The following is a 20,008-nucleotide window of genomic DNA, read 5'->3' as shown; positions in this document are numbered from 1 at the left end:
GTATCTGCGGTTGATTCCAGCATGCAAATTCATTACCACGAGTCCAATGTGAGGAAAGCTTCGAAAACAGAAACAGATAGACGTCTTCAAAACAGTCCCCAGTGACCGCGACGCCAGTCTGAAGGCGAACAATCGAACCGAACCGGCTGTCACTGACACTGAACATTAAGCCGTCACGAGTCTGTCGCTCACTGTCTCTCTACAGCAGACGCAGGCCAGACATGAGGAGAAACCATAGGACTGTTTCATCAGGGAGGGATGATGATTTTCAGTCTTTTCCCAGTAACATCATGTGCTGAATTCCAATCTGATTACTCACACGGGGGGGGAAGAAATACATTTTTAGTGTTGTGGTATTACTGGTTGTATAGAAAATCCTGTAAAATACGCCACAGCTAGGCCTGAAGTTCAAGGTAATTTGTTTAATTAAATGTGAAATGAAAAAGACATATTAACAAATGTAATCTTAGATGAAAATGAGACACATTAAATTGACGAATGAGATTTTTACAGCGATTGGAGAGAGGATAAAAGAAGCCTTTCAAGTCGAGTAGTTTCTTTTATCTCAGTTTGTTCAGTATTGTGAACCAATGAAAGAAAGATGTGTTTAAAAATACAAACACACACACTAAGCTGTTGATAAATCATTAGCCGGTGGAGATGCTGACGGAGTCTTTGGGGTTTTTTAGTATGAACACAGTGAGTCAGGCGTAAACATTGACTCACTGATCTCTCGTCTCACTTCTTACCCTCAACTGAGCGTCACTCCTTGATACTTGCAGCCTCACAGCCCTCTCATTGAAAGTATGATCCGTGTTTTGATGCTTTTTAGATGAGAAACTTTTTCAAAATAACACTCATTCTTCTAAAACAGTAACAGCAGTTGTAAACCCCAAAGAATCTGATTGTCAGTGAGCAAAACAAGAGGATTTTACTGCAATCTTATGATCATATATGATCAGATTTTGGCTGCTATCACTCATTTAGTTAAGATTTTCAATGTACTGCGATCCTTGTTGCTACTAACTCAGCAATGATTTTTCCTCCAGCTGACATCAGCTGTGTCTTAATTCAGGAGATGAAGGAAACAGTCCGTAAAGTGGCCTGAAGTTTCAGAGGACCCGAAGGCCGGGATGAACCTGCGTCTCTCCCGCCCAGATGAGACATTATAGCCTCACAGAGACAAAAACTAACGATGCGTTTGGTCTTTGTTGACTTATTAAGTCTGTCGTCACGTATCTGGTCTTGAAATAGACTTCTGGTACCTAAACTAACTTCCCGCATCAATCTGACTCTGACAATGATTCAGATATCTGAGCTCGGGGTTTTTTCCAGAACCATTTCCTGATATGATACCAGAGCTCTTCTCCCCAAAGTCTCACTGTGTGGCATTACTGGCATCTAAAGTCTGAGTCAGCAGCCTGCTCTGACTTCAACAAATGTCACAGACAACAGAAAAAAACTCATTTTATAGCAGCAGTGACAAAGAACCTGGATTGAACGTGGATTGTCGCAGCTCTTAAGTAAAGACAGTATCTGCTCCATTAACAATTCAACGAATCAGATCAGTTCTTCCCAACTTTCCACCCCTAAACACTGCTGATTGTGTTAAATAGAGCATCTGTGCAATCATCAGGCTTCCCTGCAGCATCTATTGAACTCTTGTCTCTGTGGAGGACTATACTTATCCTGATTCTGGTTCTGATTCTGATTCTGAGGATGGGGAACGCCTTACAGCTGCATCCCAACATTAGTGTTTAGTCTTTTTTTCACACTCTGAAAAGATGATGTGTCAATTTTGATAACTGGGGGAGGATTTCATCAAGGAAATTAACCTTTTAGTCGATGCTGATTTTGTGTCGGACATGTGGGAAGGTTTTTCCGCTTTGAATCAATGACCCAAAATAAGCAAAATCAATGCTTATTCTGTGCCTTTTCCTGGTGTCTAATCAAAATGGATTTGAAGACATTTTTTACTACAGTCTCTGGGCTGTAACAATGAAATTAAATATCCCAATACAGCTATAAAAAGTAGTCTTATTCTTAAATGCTGAAACTATAATCATGATACAGAACCGTATATTAAAACTGTAGTCCTGGTTTTTTATTGAGTGGAAGAGGCCCTCTGCAACTGTCTCTCACTCTTTTGACCTCTCCGACAGTAAGAGAAAAATAAATGAGAGAGAGAAGGTTGGAGGTCAAGGTATAGCAGGAGACATAAAGCATGAGAGGAAGAGTAAAAAAAAAAAATATAAAACTGGCCAAAAATCAGCTTTCAAAACACTGAGGGAGAGAAAGTGCAAGAAGCACAGCATGAAAGAGAGCACGAGAGAGTGTGAAAAAGAGGGAATGAGTACCAGAGAGTAAGTGAGAGAGAAGCTGCCTCAGCAGATGCTATCTCTTGGAAAGGTTCACAAATTCGATAAAAAATGTACTCATCTTATTTCCAAAGTCATTCACTACAAAAAAAACCTCATCCTCCCGAAACTTTTACTTTCTCTCACCTTCTGGAGGCAAACAGGCATCAACCATTGACTCAAGAGCCGACATTCCTGTAGAGGTGTTTGTCTTGTGGCTTTACTTTGACCAAAGTGTGACAAACTTACTCCATCAAGCCAAACCACAACCAAGTTATCAATACACAGCTATTTCTCAATTCACCAAGACATCTTAAGTGTGTTTGTTTACGTGTGCCTGACATTCCAGTTATGAAGCAGGTGACATTTGAAACCTTCAAGCACTATCAAGTCACCTTTAATCACTCTGAAAAAGGAAGTCCTGACATTGTTTCGGCCAAGGACTTCGAAAACATACCGTCAACGATAAAGCTGTGAGATGTGTCCAAACAAATGAACTGAAGCCAAGAGAAACTGAGGGAATGATTCACCTCCGGCATGTCTGGAAGTTACTAATTCACCCTCATAATCTAAAATCTGCTGAATGAGAGTCAAACAGACCAAAGCCTGTAAAAAAAACCTAAATATAACCCTGGCATATGTTGCTGAAGAGATCATTTTGTGTAGAAGCAGGTGTTGGAAGTAAATATCTGGAGGGAACATCATTAAATATGGAATACAGCCAGTGAAGACAACATTGGATATGAACGCTGTCCTTGGGCTGACATTTACAAGAAAATAATCTTTAACTTTCCTGCTGTTCCGAAAGCAAACACAGAAACTGGTTAGCACCTCCGACCAATGAAAACAACAGAAAAGCTATTGTTGACAAAGCTTTTTCTTCCAGCCTTTATTTGTCTGCCAGGGAACTGTTGGTTCTTTGGTTTAGCCATGGCTCCACGGCACAACAAAGCCTCTTTTTCATACGAGGACAAAGAGCGTTAGATCGTGAGCACAAACCGACCCTATGTTCTCGCGCCTTTTAATGTGATCCATCAGTTTTATTAGCAGGTTCACAAAGATTTTTCCACCACGTCTGAAGGTGGGAAAAAAAAAACTGCTTTTACTAAGAACTTACTCCTTGAAGTTGTCCTTTCGGTGTGGATTCGCTTAATACCGGATTCAGACTACACAATATTTTTGTCTTTCACGATGGTCACCGTGTCAGATTAGGCAATCATAGCGCCATAAATTCTTGCCGTATCTTGGTCAGGAGAATGGCAACACTGCAAGTATGACCCCGACCAATCATCGTTCACGACCTTGCATGAGTTCATAGGTCATCGAGGAGAAGAGTCAAGAAATTGTCAATCATGGCTACAGAAGTGCTATGTGTGATACTGGAGGTCTTGTGTTCTGAAAAGAAAAAGAAAAGAAAGAGGAAATGATTGTGAACCCGTTCCTGCGTGTCACAAAAGAGGACAACATGGGCTGTATGACCTTCAGAGAGAGCTTGAGGTAACGAATGTGTTAACATGTCAAGAACATTACATAAATGCAGCGAGCTACCAGGTTCACAGACGGTAAACAGAAGGTCTCGTGGAGGGAAAAATGATTGGGTTTTAAGGATTGTATACTCTGGTAAATGAAGACACAAAGGTATGTTTTAATTTTAGGTGGTTTCACAATCATTATAACTGAAGTTCTCTCTGGTGCACATAAGTAAACACCGACACAGAAAGTCAAAGCTCTCCGGCGGCTGTCTGGCCGAGTTGAGCTTCATTTAGTGTCTCAGACAGCGGGGAGAGAAGCAACTCATATCCGCCTCCTCCACAGGCTGATTCCAGCAGGAAAACCTTGTTGGCAACAACAAAATAGGGGTGAATTTGTGTAGTCTGATCCCAGCATAATGCAGCATGGCCTTCTCTGTATACACAACATCTATATCTAGGTTTATTCAGTGCTGCGTTCACCTGGTGACCAAGCGCCTCTCATCTAAAATCAAGATCTGAGAAAAGAAAAATAACTCTTTATATGTCGCCTTGTTCACATCAGTCATAGACCATCTTTCCTGGGACACAGGAATATATTCTGCTGTGATTCATCAGTGATCTTTCCAATTCATAATATTGGTTCCTTACAAGGTTTGTGATGTAGTAATTGAAGGCTATCTTTTACCAGGGGTACACAAATACAGAGGTCCACTTAATAAATTTCTACCAAATCAAAGGTCTAGTAAAGGTGGCACTCCGTACATGAGAAGCATTTCTGTATTAATGGGAGACGTAGCACCTTAATTGTGTAACCAAGTCCTCAAACTTGAGCAGGTGGAGACACAGGGGTAAGTGTTCATTCATGAGTTCTTCACTACAGTCGATCGGCAACTATTTTTATTTTTTTTTTATTTTTTTTTTTTTGGATTGTTGAATTGTTTTCAGGAAAACTGCTGAACATTTTCAGGTGGCAGCTTCTCAAATGTGAAGATTTTAAGCTTTTTTGTGTCATACATGATAGTAAACTGAATATCTCTATAGTTTGGACTGTTGATCGGACAAAACAAGAAATTCATAGACATCACCACGGACTCTAAGAAATAACTTTTCACTCTTTTCTGACATTTTATAGACAAAACAAATCATCGCTTAATTGAGAAAATAATCATCAGATTAATCAATAATTAAAATAATGGTTAGTTGCAGCAACTAAACATGACTTAAATCAACTTCAACTGGTTCAGTTTTGTGGTTCTTTTCTTCTTCTTTTGTTCAAAACAGGCACATTTGCTATTGTAGCAGCGTTTTGTGCTCCCACTCTTCATTGTGGCCGCTGTTTCACTGCAAAATCAAGCACAATGGTCTCCGACTACTCAGGCAAAGTGAACGTGCATTTCCCAGTCCTGTCATCCTTCAGTACATGTTTTTAACTGTCAACCTTTGTTTTTTTTTTGTATTGGCTAGTTTCAAACAAGCCATTTTATTCTATCAACCAAAGCTCCTACATTTCAACCTTGCAAACCATGGCGACTAGTGGGCGGCTGAATAAAAGACAAGTGAGGTGATGTGATAGCGACGTGTCACTCAAATGCAATGAGTCTGCTTATTGAGTATGAATGTCCTGAATGTCAGCTACTGTATTTCTTAAAGAAAAATAATGGAAGTGCTTTTTTCGTCTTTTGAAGCAGGCCTGCCGTCACACTGGAAGGCTTGAATGTGTGTCACAGTGAAAAATGTGAACCCCCGCGTCACTGATAAAAAGCATACCTGTTGAGCAAACCTTTTAACAAAGTCATTCATAAAGAGAATTAAAAAAAAAAAAAAGACATTACAGGACAAAAGTACTCCAATAGTCTTGATCGTATCTGTAGTCAGTATAACACAGAGCCTTTAAGGGTTTAAGTCTTGCACGGCCATACTCCTGACATTATTGTAAGCTGCTTTGAGATAAGCTTCTTTGTCACGGCTTCGCGATACTATCATTGTGCTTACGCTGCCAATCATGCGGTGCTCAAATCACTGCACAACCAATTTCAGGTTTATGCCGAGAGCATCACCTTTGCAAAACTGCAGACTCATGTGTCATTCTGTCAAAATTAAGTTGTTAAGAGTACTGTCTTTGTGATCAGTGTTTTAGTATTTTATTCATCCGTTTTATGTTCATCATGTTCATTTTTTAAGAATTTTAATATACTGCATATCTGTTTTTTCATTCCTTATCGTACATTTATGGTGATTTATTTTATCAATCTTACATTATGTTTTTGATCTTGATTATTCCCCTCTTACTTTATGTAATTCATAAGTTTGTCCTGTATGTTTCTGTGTTTCATGCTCGATGTTCTAACTTGACAAAAGTTATAAAATACACAAAAAGAACAGTGGATGGAATAATATTTGAGGCCAGAAATATTTCTTTTCTTCTCTCGTTGCATGCCTGCAGTGAAAAATACTACTGTCTTGACCTAAAATTATCCATAAAAGAGCTTTAACTTTTGGTCTTCCAGTAGCGTCTTACCCTCCAACAGTTACAATCCATAATACACAGATAAGACGAGGTGCCGCTTACTGTATAAATACTTGGGAATTTATGTGGATTCTGTCTTATCTTGGAGTACACATACACAGTAGATTACATCTGCGGCAAGACAACAGCAAAATCATTTTCTTAAGAGAAGACTGAGATCAATTGGAGCAAACACAAAGACCTCAATACGAGATCTCTGAACGATAATTTCTCTGAGCGTGAAAGTTCATTGTTGACCCTGGAAACTGTAGTTTGACCCAAATAAAATAAATCTTAACTCGAGGCGCTTGAGGAAGGTAAACCCTGTTTCTAATCATTGGCATTGAATGTGAATGGCCTCCTTGATCTGATGGAAGACAGTGAGATGTGGTCAAAAGCTCCAGGAAAAAAGCTAATATGTAGATTATCTGGAATGTTATGAATATGTTCAAATACTGTTGCTCATGTTTTTAAAACATATATATTTATATATTATATTGTCTTAAGCTGCTATCATTACATCAGGTCTCTCATGTTTTAGTGAATATCAGCTTTTGTCATGTAGCAGAAGATTAAAGAGTCCCATAAATTTGATTTTCACATTCATTCCTCAATCCAGCAAACTGATAAATGAGAGGGTGAGTTCAGAAGGTGGCCAGGAAGTGAGATGCGAGGGTTAAAAACTGTTGTAGGACTGGCATTTTAATTATTATAATGATTTATTACAGTCACTGAATGCACTGCAGCTGTTTGTTTGTACATAATATTGTGCAGTGCTTGAATGCTTGTTTTTCCATGTACTGTATGTAACTTTGCTTTTTGCTTCAACAAATATCAGAGGGATCTAGAAGTAAGGTTGCAACTCATTATCATTTTCTGTTGATTATTTTTGAATTAACTGATTAATAATTTAATCTGTTTAATGTCAGAAAAAAGTGAAAGACGCCGATACCTAATTTCCAAATGGGTTGTTTAATCCGATATATAAAACAGAGAAAAGCAGCAAATCCTTAGAGAGCCAGCAAATGCCAGAAACAATTAAAATAGTGAGTGGTTAATTTTCTGTCAACTGACTAATCAATTGACCAGTTCAACAGTTAAGAAGGGCACTTACGCATGTTTCTCACACCTTTCCAGCTTAGTGGAGCTACAGGATAATGACAAAGGACAGAGCTGAGGGCTGTTGGGATTGAACCAGCTGTCCTCTACTACCGACAGGCATCTCTGGTTGGCTCTCTCACTTTTTGTGCGAATGTGTTTGTGTCTTTCTTTTCTCCCTCTCCCTCCTGCCTTCCTTCAATCCCCTTCAGTGAAGCCAGTCATGCAGACGATCCTGCAGGAGGTTTATCCCCTCCTTGGATCTGATCGGCTCTGCTCTCCCCCGCCTCCCTGTACCAGAAGCCCCCCTGCTGGGAGTGGCTGCGGGGATAGGGAGGAGGAAGACCCATCTGTAGGCCCCTCGGGGGTGAGAGACAGAGAGATAGAGAGAGAGAGAGAGAGAGAATCACACATTACGTCTGTGTGCACGTATGTAGGTATGAGTGTGTGAGCAAACACGAGCATGAGTCACAAATAATGCAGAAGTTAGAACATATTTAAACAAACAAACGTCTTACGCACACAGTAATATTTCTGAAGGGAGGTATGTGAGAGTGGGTTTAGCCGGCGGAGGTGGAAGTCGTCAAACAAACCAAACTCATACTTTCGTCCCACTTGTCCAGAGGGAGGACATAAGGGGGGGATTATTAAAACAAGCCCAGGCGAAGAAGAACTAAGTGTGAACGTTGGGGACAGACAAGAAGAAAAATACCAAGCAAATAGCTAAAGGCAGACAAACAATCTGGCTGCTGATGCTGTTGTAACGTCTCTGATGAGCTTATCAACAGTTCTGAGACTCACAGAAGTTGATTGTGTTGAGTGTCTGTGCTAAAACCAAATAACATAATGTTGGTGTTGTGATTCATAAATGGTATTCACCTGGCATAATCTGAGACAAATTGTGATCCCTTAGCTCGTTACGCACGCAAACAAACCTCAGAGGCTTTTTTTCCCTTTCCGGGTGTTTATAAGAAGTGATGAAACTAAGACTGAGCCACAGCACCTAAAATAAATATCACGACTGATTGTTACATTTACCTCAGTAACGATTAATCAGACTTTTAGGTACTTCACAGGAAAGTCAAAGTAAAATATGGCTCCGTTTAACATATCTTGCGAATGTCAAAACACTTTTATGACTTATGTTTTCTCTTTATCTTATTAGCCGGATCTTTTAGACATTTCAACAAATGCTTGTGTAACAGACTGCTGTGTCTGAAACAAGCTGATCCAGCTTCCAACCTGTGGTCAGGAAGCACAGAGGAGGCTGCTTTACAGGTCCGGGGCTAAGTTGTAGCTAACTTCAGGGTGAAACCTGTCAACAGACTGTACTCAGCTGCTGGTAAACAAAACTAGCGAACAAAACTAGCTAACTTCACTTACTGAAGATGCCTGTCTTGTGCGCAGCATGACAATGTGTCTTTCTCTCCCACACACTCGCCTCACAGACGCTGCATTACGCTGCTGTTTTCTGACTTTATTTCCGTTTGGCTTCGTTTTGTCCTGTATTGTGTTGAATGAAGCCAACGTGTGCCCATATGACCGACAAAACACCTGCCCACAGCTGCATTTCTTCCAACACTTGAGTCGTTTTGTCTTCGACACACTGGACACGTTTGGGTAATGAAATTACTTTGAACTGCAGGTGGACAGCCTGTATGAAGGAATGAGTTTATCGAACGTATCAATATGACTAACATCAGGTCAGTTAGAGAATCATAATTTTAGGGTTCGGTTACTTTTAGATTAATTGCCTGGTCCTAGCTAAAATGATTGGTCAATGAACAGAAAACTGACAATTTTGATCAACTAATCATTTGAGTCAAAGAAAAAATGTCAAACATTCACTGGTTCCAACTTTTCAAATATGGAGATTTGCTGCTTTTATCTGTTTTATATCATTGTTAACCGAATATCTTTGGGTTTTTGACTGTTGGCGGTGTCCTACAGCGTATTATAATGGAACTCATTCAAGAAAAACATACAGAAGCGTGAATTCAGACGGCGAAGGCCATGTCTTAAAGAAGTGAGTCAACTATGTAGATCATTAACTAGTAACTAAATCGATCACGATACAAGATGTGTCAGGATCTGTTGATCTCACTGAACATTGAACAGATGAACTGTATCAGCTCGGTGTTGTTTGCATCAACTGTCCTGTTCACACCTGGCACTGACACGTGTCTTGGGTGATCCCATCACAAGTGGACAACTACAATACATCACACCTGGCATTAGAAGTATCTCCACATGCATCTCGAGTGACCACTTGTGATCGGATCTCACGTCCCTGCTCTATATGCAAATAAATATGTTCCATTTGCAAAGACCAAATGTGTTGTTGTTTTTAACTGGCGGGAGGCAGCAATGCACTTCCTGTGCCTAGTCTGCCAGAAATTAAAAGAAGAAGAAGTTTGCAAAGACCTTGGCACACAGGCAAAATCAAAACTCTTCAGCTCAAATGGAAATCAGACATCGTGTTTCATGTGTACTCCATCCATCAGAATCCATTTTGACTGTTGTTGCGGCTTCTTCTTCTTGTTGTTTCACATTTTAATATGATGCCATTGGCGCACGAATGAGTACGTACTTCCGCTTATGCAGAAAACGCCAGTTGAGTAGGCAGTCCTTCAATGTGATCCAGGACACATTCACATACACAATGCTAACAGAATGTGGCCATATGTAGACCAACTCCGAATGTGATCTAAGCGATCGGATCTCAATGCGTCCTCAATGCCTCTTGGGTGCGTTCACACCTGTACTTAGAGCTGTCCACTTGTGATCGGATCACCCGATACACATTGTAATGCCAGGTGTGAACAAGGCCAATGACTGTGATCAGCCAGAGAGTCGATCTCTGGTTGATCACAGTCTGCTGAAATCCTCCACTAACCAATGTCCTCGGGGACACCCTGCTCTGAGAACTTGAGTTACCACCATTTGTTGACATTTTATATATGAAACGAGAACCCAATTACTGGAAACAAAAATGTAAAAAATGTTTACCTCTCACACTTAATCCTTAGATGAATCAATAGTGGAAGCAATTATTAGCTGCAGCTCTCTCAAGGAGTTGAAGATTTGTTCCACTAAGTGACCAGCATGTCATTTTAACAAAATATTATTAATCTTACATAAGAGATGAATAAATGTTTCAAGGGCTTCTGACTTTGATCTGGTGAGGTTGTTTTGATACTAAACCACAGAGGATATTTTTTTTTTAAAAAGCACCAAACATATAAAAGCAGGTAGTTATGAACGACATCGATCCACAGTGAAATACAACATCACCAACAGACACTGTCTTCTTTGAGGAATAAAATTGAGCTTCTTCTGTCAGAAGCTGTTCCCAAGAACTCTGTGAGCATCCAAAGACAATGAAAAACAATGAAAAGCACGCCGAGACGCAGGAGGAGCTGTGTTGTTCTTTTTGTGAGTAATAAAAACATGAAAAACATTTTTTGGATAGAAGAGGCTCCAGAACAGACAGTGGTGGAGCCCTGGGGGGCTGTTATATAAACATGGCCTCTAGATAAATAGTCCTCCTTTGGCATGAATAGGATATTGGATTTCAAGGTTGTTATTGCTTCACCTTGTTATTTCTGTTGAAGAAATACCATTCATAAGCCAATTAAAGGTTTGGAGAGGAAGACAGATCAAAGGCCCCCATTGGGTAGAAGAAAAGCTCTATGGAGCAGTTTTCCTTACACACCTGAAGTTGGTGGATATAAAAGAATCAACAAATCACCTGAAGCTCTTTGTCAAGCTATTACTGACATCAAGATGTAAGTGAAACCTTTGCATATGTTTACCTTTCTATTTGGTACGTAACAAGACTGTAATGTCTGTCAATCATTGTCTTGGTTTAGACCTGCATGTATTGTAGGATAAACCCGTTTAAAGTCACATTACACATTTTTATGCTTATGAAAAAAGAATTGAGATCTTTTGAGTGTTAAATCTTTAAAATTTAAATATGAATATACCATAATATGTGTATGTCATTATAACTTTTTTTTCAATTAATCAATTTTTCAAAAAAGCAGAGCACATTTCTGGCAAAAGTCTAGTGTATAAAGTGGAAAATGGTCAAAAAATGTCCGTCACAAGTTCTCAGAGGCCAAGGTGATGCTTTTAAACTGCTTTTTTGTCTGACCAACACTTCAAAGCCAAAAGGTATTTAATTTAATATGATGTAAAGCAGAGAAAAGCAGGAAATCCACACATGTGAGAACCTTGAACCAACTAATATTTGGCATTTTTAGTTATTAAAATTGAAGACAATTTTCTGTCAAACTAATAATTTCTGTACTATACTATACGACACTATATTTTAATACAGAAAGCAGTTTCCCTGTCCACTGGAGCTGAATCATGATACTGTTTTTATTTTGGTGGCAACTGGGTTGCAAAACTGCAAAAGTGCCTTTTATAACTGAGCTCAAGGATTTTCCTGCACATAGTTACAGTCGACACAGTCAGGCAGGCTGTAAACAGATCGCTATGAGAATCTACGGACATATTCAAACCTACAGTTCGTTTGCGTTTTGCTCTTCGTTTGGTTTCTTTTCATGCATAGAAAAATCCACACACTCGAGTGCGTTTGCCGTGTTCAGATCTGCCCAAACGAATCGCAGCCAGGTGGAAAACCAATCAAGAGTCCGATTCAACCAGACTAAACAGCACAGGTCTGAAAACAACCTAAAATCGCTTCATTCTGGTCAGGCTACAAAACCAGGTGATGGGAGCAGCTGTGTTTATATGGTAACTGGTGAAATCTCCACTGGTGGGAATTATACAGTTTGTATTTTATACTGAAATCAGGAATAAATCGACATTGCTTAATATCAAAGTGGAAAGTAAACTGATTGACTCTACGAGAACCTTCAATACAGGACCGTGTTACAATTTCATCACCTGTGGTTCGTCCATCTTTGAAGCGTAATGAAAATGAACACATTTTTGGAAAAAAATTTGTTTTTACCTTCTGTTGATGGTTGTTTGCCTTACAGTGCTCATTATGTTTGAGATTGGACGAAAATGCTTCACAGCTTTCAAACCAAACACAACCTCACAACTGCCTGCTAACAGCTTGATAGCCAATTAGACTCCTCAATATGTTTGAATTATAAAAAAAAAAAAAAAAAGAGAGAACGTGTGACATAAATGAAAGATGTAATATTTAAAAAAGAAAACCTTTAACCAGAAATTCAGAAACACAGTAATTGCCAGTTTGATTTATTTTTCATGTGCCACCAAAAAGACACACACACACACACACACACAGCCTGAGTCACACATCACTGCAAAACTCAACAGCAGATCAGGTCTCATTCACATGAATTTTAATTAACAACGTCTAACAAGATATTTTGCAATAAGCCTGCACACCAACAGCATTTCCTCCAAATCTGAAACTGCTTCCACTGCTTCCTGTTTGGAGTAAAGCGATTATCATCACCGGCAAAATAAACAACCCTTGACCTCTTTTATCTGCAATGACACATTAATCTCTCAATGGCTCATAACAGAGAAGTCATGAAACACTAAATCCCACTGAGGGTGTTTAAAGGACATTACGGGAACTCAAAACAGCTGATTAACGACCAACTGAGTGGACGAACTTAACAGTTGCTGTCAACATGTTGTTTTTCCAATCCTACACAAGCTGTAGGATAAGTACCGTCCTAAATATGAATATTCAACAAACAAGTCTTAAAAACAAACCCACACATACAGAAAAAACACGTCTGCCAACTGAGTATGTTGAGTGTTTCAAGTCCAAATTTGATGTTGTAGATAAAATACAGTATATTCCCCTGTGTTAAGTCTTAATCTTTGTGTGTTTGATTTGCTGCATTTTTTTAAAGAACATCATTTTTCATATTTGGGATTAGGGAGGATGTTAAGTCAAGTCAAGTCACAAGTCATTGGTTTTAAAGTCAAACTTTCTTGATTGAGTTTAAAGTCACCAGATTTGTGACTCGAGTCCAAGTGGTGACTCGTGTCTTTACCTCTGTGTGCTGTTATTTGATGGTTCATTCCTTTCTATACCGCAGACAATAAGCCGAACCGTGAAAAAGCCGCGACGCTGCTGACTGTCGACAACAATGGAGGTGATTATACGTTTTCTTCACCGATGCAAAACGTCAAGGTCAGAGAGGAAGAGCTTTGTTTACTCAGCTTTATGTTTTCACATGAACTGCAGCGCTACAGCCTCAATAGACCAGAATGCAATGCAGCCAAAAGACATGGAGTCGGCTCTGCAACTTCAATTATAGCAAAGCTCGAGCATCTTTATTTGAAGGTTTGAAGTTGTTTCGCCTAATTATTGGTATTCACAGTCGACGGACGTCAAAGTGAATGTAAATAATCAATTATTTATTGAAGCGATGATATCCTGTAATGCTGCCCAGCAAACCCAATCAACATTTCTTAAAAGCAAAGTATCAAAGGCTCTCACAGCACAGTAAGGAGTGGTTTTAGATGTTCACATCACTTAATCACGCAAATGGATCCAATAATGATAGATTTATTTAAAAAGACACTACATATTTAGCTTTAGAGTGGGTAAAAATATTAGAAACACAGTACAACTCAACAGCAGAACAAACTACAGCCTCCAAAATGACCGAACACCTCTCTAACACAGTGCCACCAAAGTTGGACATTATAACGTCCATAAAGACAGGATTTATTGCAGGGCTGTTGTATTACTGTGTGTAGGGACAGAACGTGGAGGGAATTTTAGAGGCGGCACGGTTGTTGCATACAAAGTCGACGCAAAGACGCAGTTAAACCTGAATTCGCCTGGACAGCACGAACCGACGTGAAAATGAGTTGGAATAGTTTCAACTTGAGCGAATATTTTGCGATTGTTCCGAGAATCTATGACCGTACTTCATAAACTTACAGACAAAAGAGGAAAAAAGAAGAGAGACTGAAGGGAAATTGAGTTCCCTGTGACCTCTGAGTTCAGTCAGAGGCTGAGAGACACTCCCATACACTTTGGCTGTGCTTCAGTTTCTAGCTGTACAGTTAATACACTGACTGTTTTGGGTGAATAAACACAGACTGCACAAACAGTCTAGTGGTTAAACTTGTGCGAATGACGTGAGATGAAAAATTCTGCTCCGCTTTCTGTCTGTCTTGGGACTAAATTAGTTTTTAGCTAGACAGAACCAGAGGTCATGTCATCTGTATTTTACTTTTTCTGGGAATTTCAAGGCCTGAAGTGTAGTTTGCATTCTATAATTAAAGGCACACATGATTTATGTGTTTTTAAAAGATGGGTACCAATATTTTTTAACAATTTTGAGCCAATATAAATGACAGAATACATGAATTAAAGGGACAATTCAACAATTTACAGAAATTATCCATGACGGAGTAGAGAAAAATCTGTTAGGCCGTCATATAGAGAAACTCTGGCACATACAACTATTTTTGAATCAATAAAGAAGTGCAATCTAATGCAATCCAATATATTTTCAATTATATTGAAAAGTCTTCCTAATATTTTGTCCACCCCATTAACATAAGCACTCCATTACACCACCACCACCCACTACTCCCACCACTAAAAATGTATAAGCTTTGTAAAAGTAGATTTCATGGCAGAGCTGTTGTATCAGATCACATTAGATTGCACAGGTGTTCCTTTTAAAGTGAGTGTAAATATTGAGTGCATAGCTATAGCTGGATGCAAAACATTTTTCGAAGCATTCTTGGATAAGAAGGAAATAACTGGAGAAAGTACACAGTAAGTTGAGATAAAGTGGGTATCACATAATAAAATTCACTGCATTTTTTTTGTAGAATGTAGGAAATTAATAAAAAGCATCCAAACAACTTGCATCAGTGCATGAAAGTACTGTAAGTATATGAAAAATACGGTAATTCTTTACTTTGCAGGTCCCCTAATTTTACGCTAACTTCCTGGAAATTGTTTGAGTAATTTACAGGTATTTAACAGTTAATTGTTAGGACATTTGGTACAAATTAGTTGGTTTAGTTGGTAAAGCACTCACTCATTATAGGCTATGTGGGTTCATATGTAGATTAATCATTAACACATTTTCTTAATAAATTAGACTCTTGACAAGATATTTCTTTGGCAGGGTTATGTAATTTGGTAGTATAAGGGAAATGTGCTCATTATAGAGTTTTCAAGAAGCAATCAAGTATGTTAATATGTAGTTTGACACAAAACTACACACTGAAAACTAAGTATTCTCTGTCAGTTAAAGAAAAAATACCAACTAAACACTTCTTAAAGTCGTTTCTTTTCATTTGTACCGACTTGCACCACCCTCTTTGTAAACTATCCTAATGATTAACCTTAATACCTGCAAATTACACAGGTGTCCCTCATAAATCACTCAGTGAGAGTAAATATTGAGTGCATAGCCATGGCTGAATGCAAAACTGTTTTCAAATGCATGAAAATACCGTTACTATGATTAAAAACACATATAAAGGCCTGAATGGGAAGAGACATAACATAATAAACATATACTAGCTGATATGTGCACCTGCAATAATTGAAAGCAGTGGGGTCATTAGAGGGTCAGCAGGTTAGTCCCAGCCACACACACACACACACACACCCCCATTTAAATCCACGCTGTCCCTGCGCTAATTAGTCCTGCTAGTGGAGGGGAATTAGGCAGGAGCCATATTAAGCTGCACGGTAACTTCACGTAAAGCGGCAGGTAGGTGACTGCAGCAATAACGGAGACAGCGACAGCCGTCATGAAGCACTTACTTGATGAAGTAGCTGGCCCCTTCGTCCGTAAATCCTTCCTCCCATCCCTGCGGCAGGTCTGAAATGAAACCAGACGACACACACTTGTTCGTGACACCTGAAAGTTTTCTCCCCTCGGGTTGGGCCCGAAATGTACACTTGAAGTTGGCCGCGCACACACACGTGCACACACACGCACACACACACACACACACACACACACACGCAGTAAAGTAAACATGAGGGCAAAATGAACACAGGTCAAAAAGCCTTAGCTGGCTACCTGAGCGGATCATGTGTCCGGAGTTTACCGGTTCACCGGAGCGGGGATGGAGCCAGGTGGTGGTCCGCGCCTCATCGCTGCCGCACAGACACACACACACACACACACACACACACAGAGAGAGAAAGAGAGAGAGAGGGAGAGAGAGAGGGGAGAAAAACACCTGTTACATCGCCGGGAAGGAAGGAAGGAAGGAAGGAAACAGCAGCAGACCCCGCCAACTCCCGTTAAACCGAGAGAGACGGTGCGATAAAGCGCTTATTATCCCACTCACTTGATGAAGAAGACCCTGCCGTCCCTGCACACACCGTAAGACCAGTGTTCAGGTAAGGTGTCCCGCCCGACAGGCGCCGCCATGATCCGGTCTGAAGTCCTATTTCATCTCATTCCCTCTCGGTGGAGTCTCCCGGGAGCTCAACGATCACTGCCAGGGCCGGCGATGCCTTCAGGGACTCCTCTGAAGCCCGTTCATCAGAGTACTGAGTGTCGGAGATGAGCTGACATCTCAAGAATCTGAGCAGCAGTAAAAGTCTCCTCCAGACGTGGAAAGTAACAGAGCACATCTTGTTTACCTAAGCATTATATGACCTATTTGTACTTTAGTTAATTATTTCCATTTTATGTAGTGTAATGCTTCTCACTCAACCACATTTCAGAGGGAAATATTGCACTTTTTGCTCCACATTTTTGTTTGACAGCAATTATTTTTGCAAATTAATAATTTACACACATAACATGATCTTGTTTTGTAAAGTATGATGCATTGATATATATTAAACCACCCAACATTATATAAAGTAGTCCAAATTAGCTCCAAATCAACCAGTTACAGCTTTAAAATGTAACCCATTACGTAATCATTAGTAATAATGATACCATAACATAATTCATAATAATATAGCACTCTGAAAGGGGTCATGCTTTTAAATGATGTGGTTTTAATGTTTATTTTACTAAAGATTCTGAGTAATTCCACTATTGGTCTCTTCACTGTCTGGACAAATATAAGATTTTTGAACCACAGTTTGTTGCATGAAGTGCAAATGATGATGCAAACCACACTTTGTGTTGTTACATGAGATAAACTGTTATATTAGCAGTATACCTAGAATATACAGTGTATGGTGCTGGAAATTTGGTTTTAACATCTATATATCAGCCAATGAAATTTTCCACATGCAACATGACAATAACTGAAATGCCTTCTATGCTGTGTTCGTTATATCATATCAGTACATTAATCAAAGGGCACAAAAGGACATTTTCATTGAAGAATGTCTGATATTTAATCAATTAATGACTGTGTTTTGGCAGGAAGTTGTGTATGGGTAAAAAACATGTCAAATATGTACCATCTTTGCACACGGAGCAGTAATTTATTGCTATATGCGTGTGTGTGTCACTTGACATCACAATCTGGGGGCGGGTGTCACTCAAGTGGAAGAGCAGGTTTGTCTTTAATCATAGGCTTGGTGGCTCAATTTGCCACTCTTCCTGATTCCACATGTCAAAATGTCAAGACATTGAACCCCCAATTGCACCTGATACGTGTATGTGAGGGAAAGTATGGGATTTTCTTTGGACAAAAGCATCTGCTAAATAAATGTAATATAATGTAAAAACTGACCCAAAACATCAATTAATTTTGTGAGGACTAGTAAAATAATTCCTAATGAATGGCACAATGAGCTCACTGAAAATTAATATCGCTTAATAAATGTTTAAATCCTTCCAACTTTTCATTTGGTTTTTGCATCAAATGTAAAAAGTGCTTTTCCTGCCCTGTAATCAGTGGTTTAAAAATATAATACCAGTTAAACTCAATTATATGGCGGTTTCCACACCTTGCCACACCTGCCATACCGGGTTTTGGTGGTTGGAGTTTTAATTCACTGAAGTTGTTTCTCATAAGATTTTCTTATCTTCTGGAATAAAAGTGTATTGCAGAATTGTCTTGTCATTGTTTTAATTCAGTTTGAATCACTACATGAAGATAATGCATGTCTTTATTCAGTCACTGTGTTAAATATCAACACAGGAATGGTTACAGTAAGCTACGCATAGTTAAATAACTTAAGTAGTTTTACATGTATCAGTAAATTCTCTACCTTACTGTCTCATGTCTGCAACTACATGTCAGTGGACACTGCCTCTAGTCTTGTGGGTAACTTTTGGAGGTTATTCATGTCAGACTTTCATAGTTACAACATTTCTGACAGTCCTTAAAGGCAACATAAGAGCCACTTCTACAGTGAGAAAATACAAAAGAGGAGCTGCTCTGTTCTGCCAGTGTTCTTCACGGTTGAAATTGGGGAGAGTGAATTAAAATAAAATGTGCTGATTTGGGTCTCTCCAGAATATGTGCCACCTCAGTATTTAGTTGATCTAACAAGTAAGGGTCTGATTATGTGATAAAAGACTTAATTTCACCGATTAAGAGTCTCATTAAGAAAGGCTTTGGTTTTAATTACTCTGCACACACTGTAATTCCCATCCAAATCAACCTGCATGTTATTGGACACTTCATTTATAGTGGCATCATTAGCAGTAGAGTTTTATGTATGTATAACAATTTATATTACTTATCCTTATCACAGTTCCACTTTTCCCATAATAGTGGATGGTGTAACATGTTTACAAGAACCTGACTGATATGGACTTTTAAGTACACAGCATTCAATGTAAACATTCCCTTAATTGTGGATTTTAAAGAGTTGTGTGAAATGGCCAATAATATTTTACAGTTGAACAATAAACTTTACAAAGATGATGCTAATGGGACATCCTGGAGGCTTAGGGGTTTAAGATGCTGACCGTGTAATCACAGAGTCCCTGGTTTAAGTCTAGACAGGGAACTTTTTTGTTGCATGTCATCCCTTCTCTCTCTCCCCTAGTTTACTGTCAAATCGCTGCTTTCTGCTATCAAAAATTAATGAATAAATAAAAGGCAAAATTCCCTTAAAAACAGAAAAAAAGATGACATTAAAATTTGAGAAGTAAACTTCACTTGGAATTCAGTCATTAAAGAATCTAATAATTAAAACAACATGTTACTTTAATTTAGTAAACAGTCAAAATACAACCATGAAACATTGGTAACACTTGACAAGTCTCAGAATTTCATCATAATTTCCATGTAAGTTTCCTGTAAGGAACTTAACAACTTTGTCTCAATTTTCTCTATAATAAGCACCGAGTTCTTATTATTTACCTGAGCAGCCGTTGACTTCCTTTCTTTCAAAGTTCTTTAAAACTTTTACAAAAAGATCAACCCTCCCACCCCTACTATCACAGGGTTAGTGTTACTGTTTGCTTAGATTCGGTGGTGCATGCAATGTATATACAAAAGTCTAGATACAAATACCAGAAATCCACATCCAGTACACGGTACCTGACATGTCAAAATAAAGCAAAACAAGATGAGACAAGTTAAACAGTACAGAACAGTACTCAGAAAGCTCTGCGCCACGGGGCAAAGACCACCGCCAATACAGAACAAGGGGGAGCAGTGTGAAAAGAGAAGAAGAAAAAAAAAACAAAAAC

General features: G+C 39.1%; 1 protein-coding gene across 5 annotated transcripts in view; it reads right to left on the bottom strand.

The window, feature by feature from the left end:
- Window positions 1–16,887, bottom strand: part of plekha7a (pleckstrin homology domain containing, family A member 7a) — a 143,629-nt gene extending 126,742 nt beyond the window's left edge. For 2 of the 5 annotated variants that reach the window (XM_044357068.1, XM_044357069.1), the window contains exons 1-3: window positions 16,740–16,887; window positions 16,466–16,542; window positions 16,204–16,261 (exon numbers count right to left, since the gene is read on the bottom strand). In XM_044357068.1, the coding sequence (XP_044213003.1) occupies window positions 16,204–16,261; window positions 16,466–16,542; window positions 16,740–16,822 (218 nt within the window). In that variant the 5' untranslated portion in view covers window positions 16,823–16,887. The remainder of the gene's footprint in view (window positions 1–16,203; window positions 16,262–16,465; window positions 16,543–16,739) is intronic. The other 3 variants (XM_044357074.1, XM_044357077.1, XM_044357076.1) reach the window with 2 other exon arrangements.
- Between the last annotated feature and the right edge of the window lie 3,121 nt (window positions 16,888–20,008).

Source organism: Thunnus albacares, chromosome 7 (genome assembly GCF_914725855.1).
Source record: "Thunnus albacares chromosome 7, fThuAlb1.1, whole genome shotgun sequence".
NCBI classification, from domain to species: domain Eukaryota; kingdom Metazoa; phylum Chordata; class Actinopteri; order Scombriformes; family Scombridae; genus Thunnus; species Thunnus albacares.
Note: the sequence above shows the minus strand (reverse complement) of the source record. Positions and strands in the feature narration are given on the sequence as shown.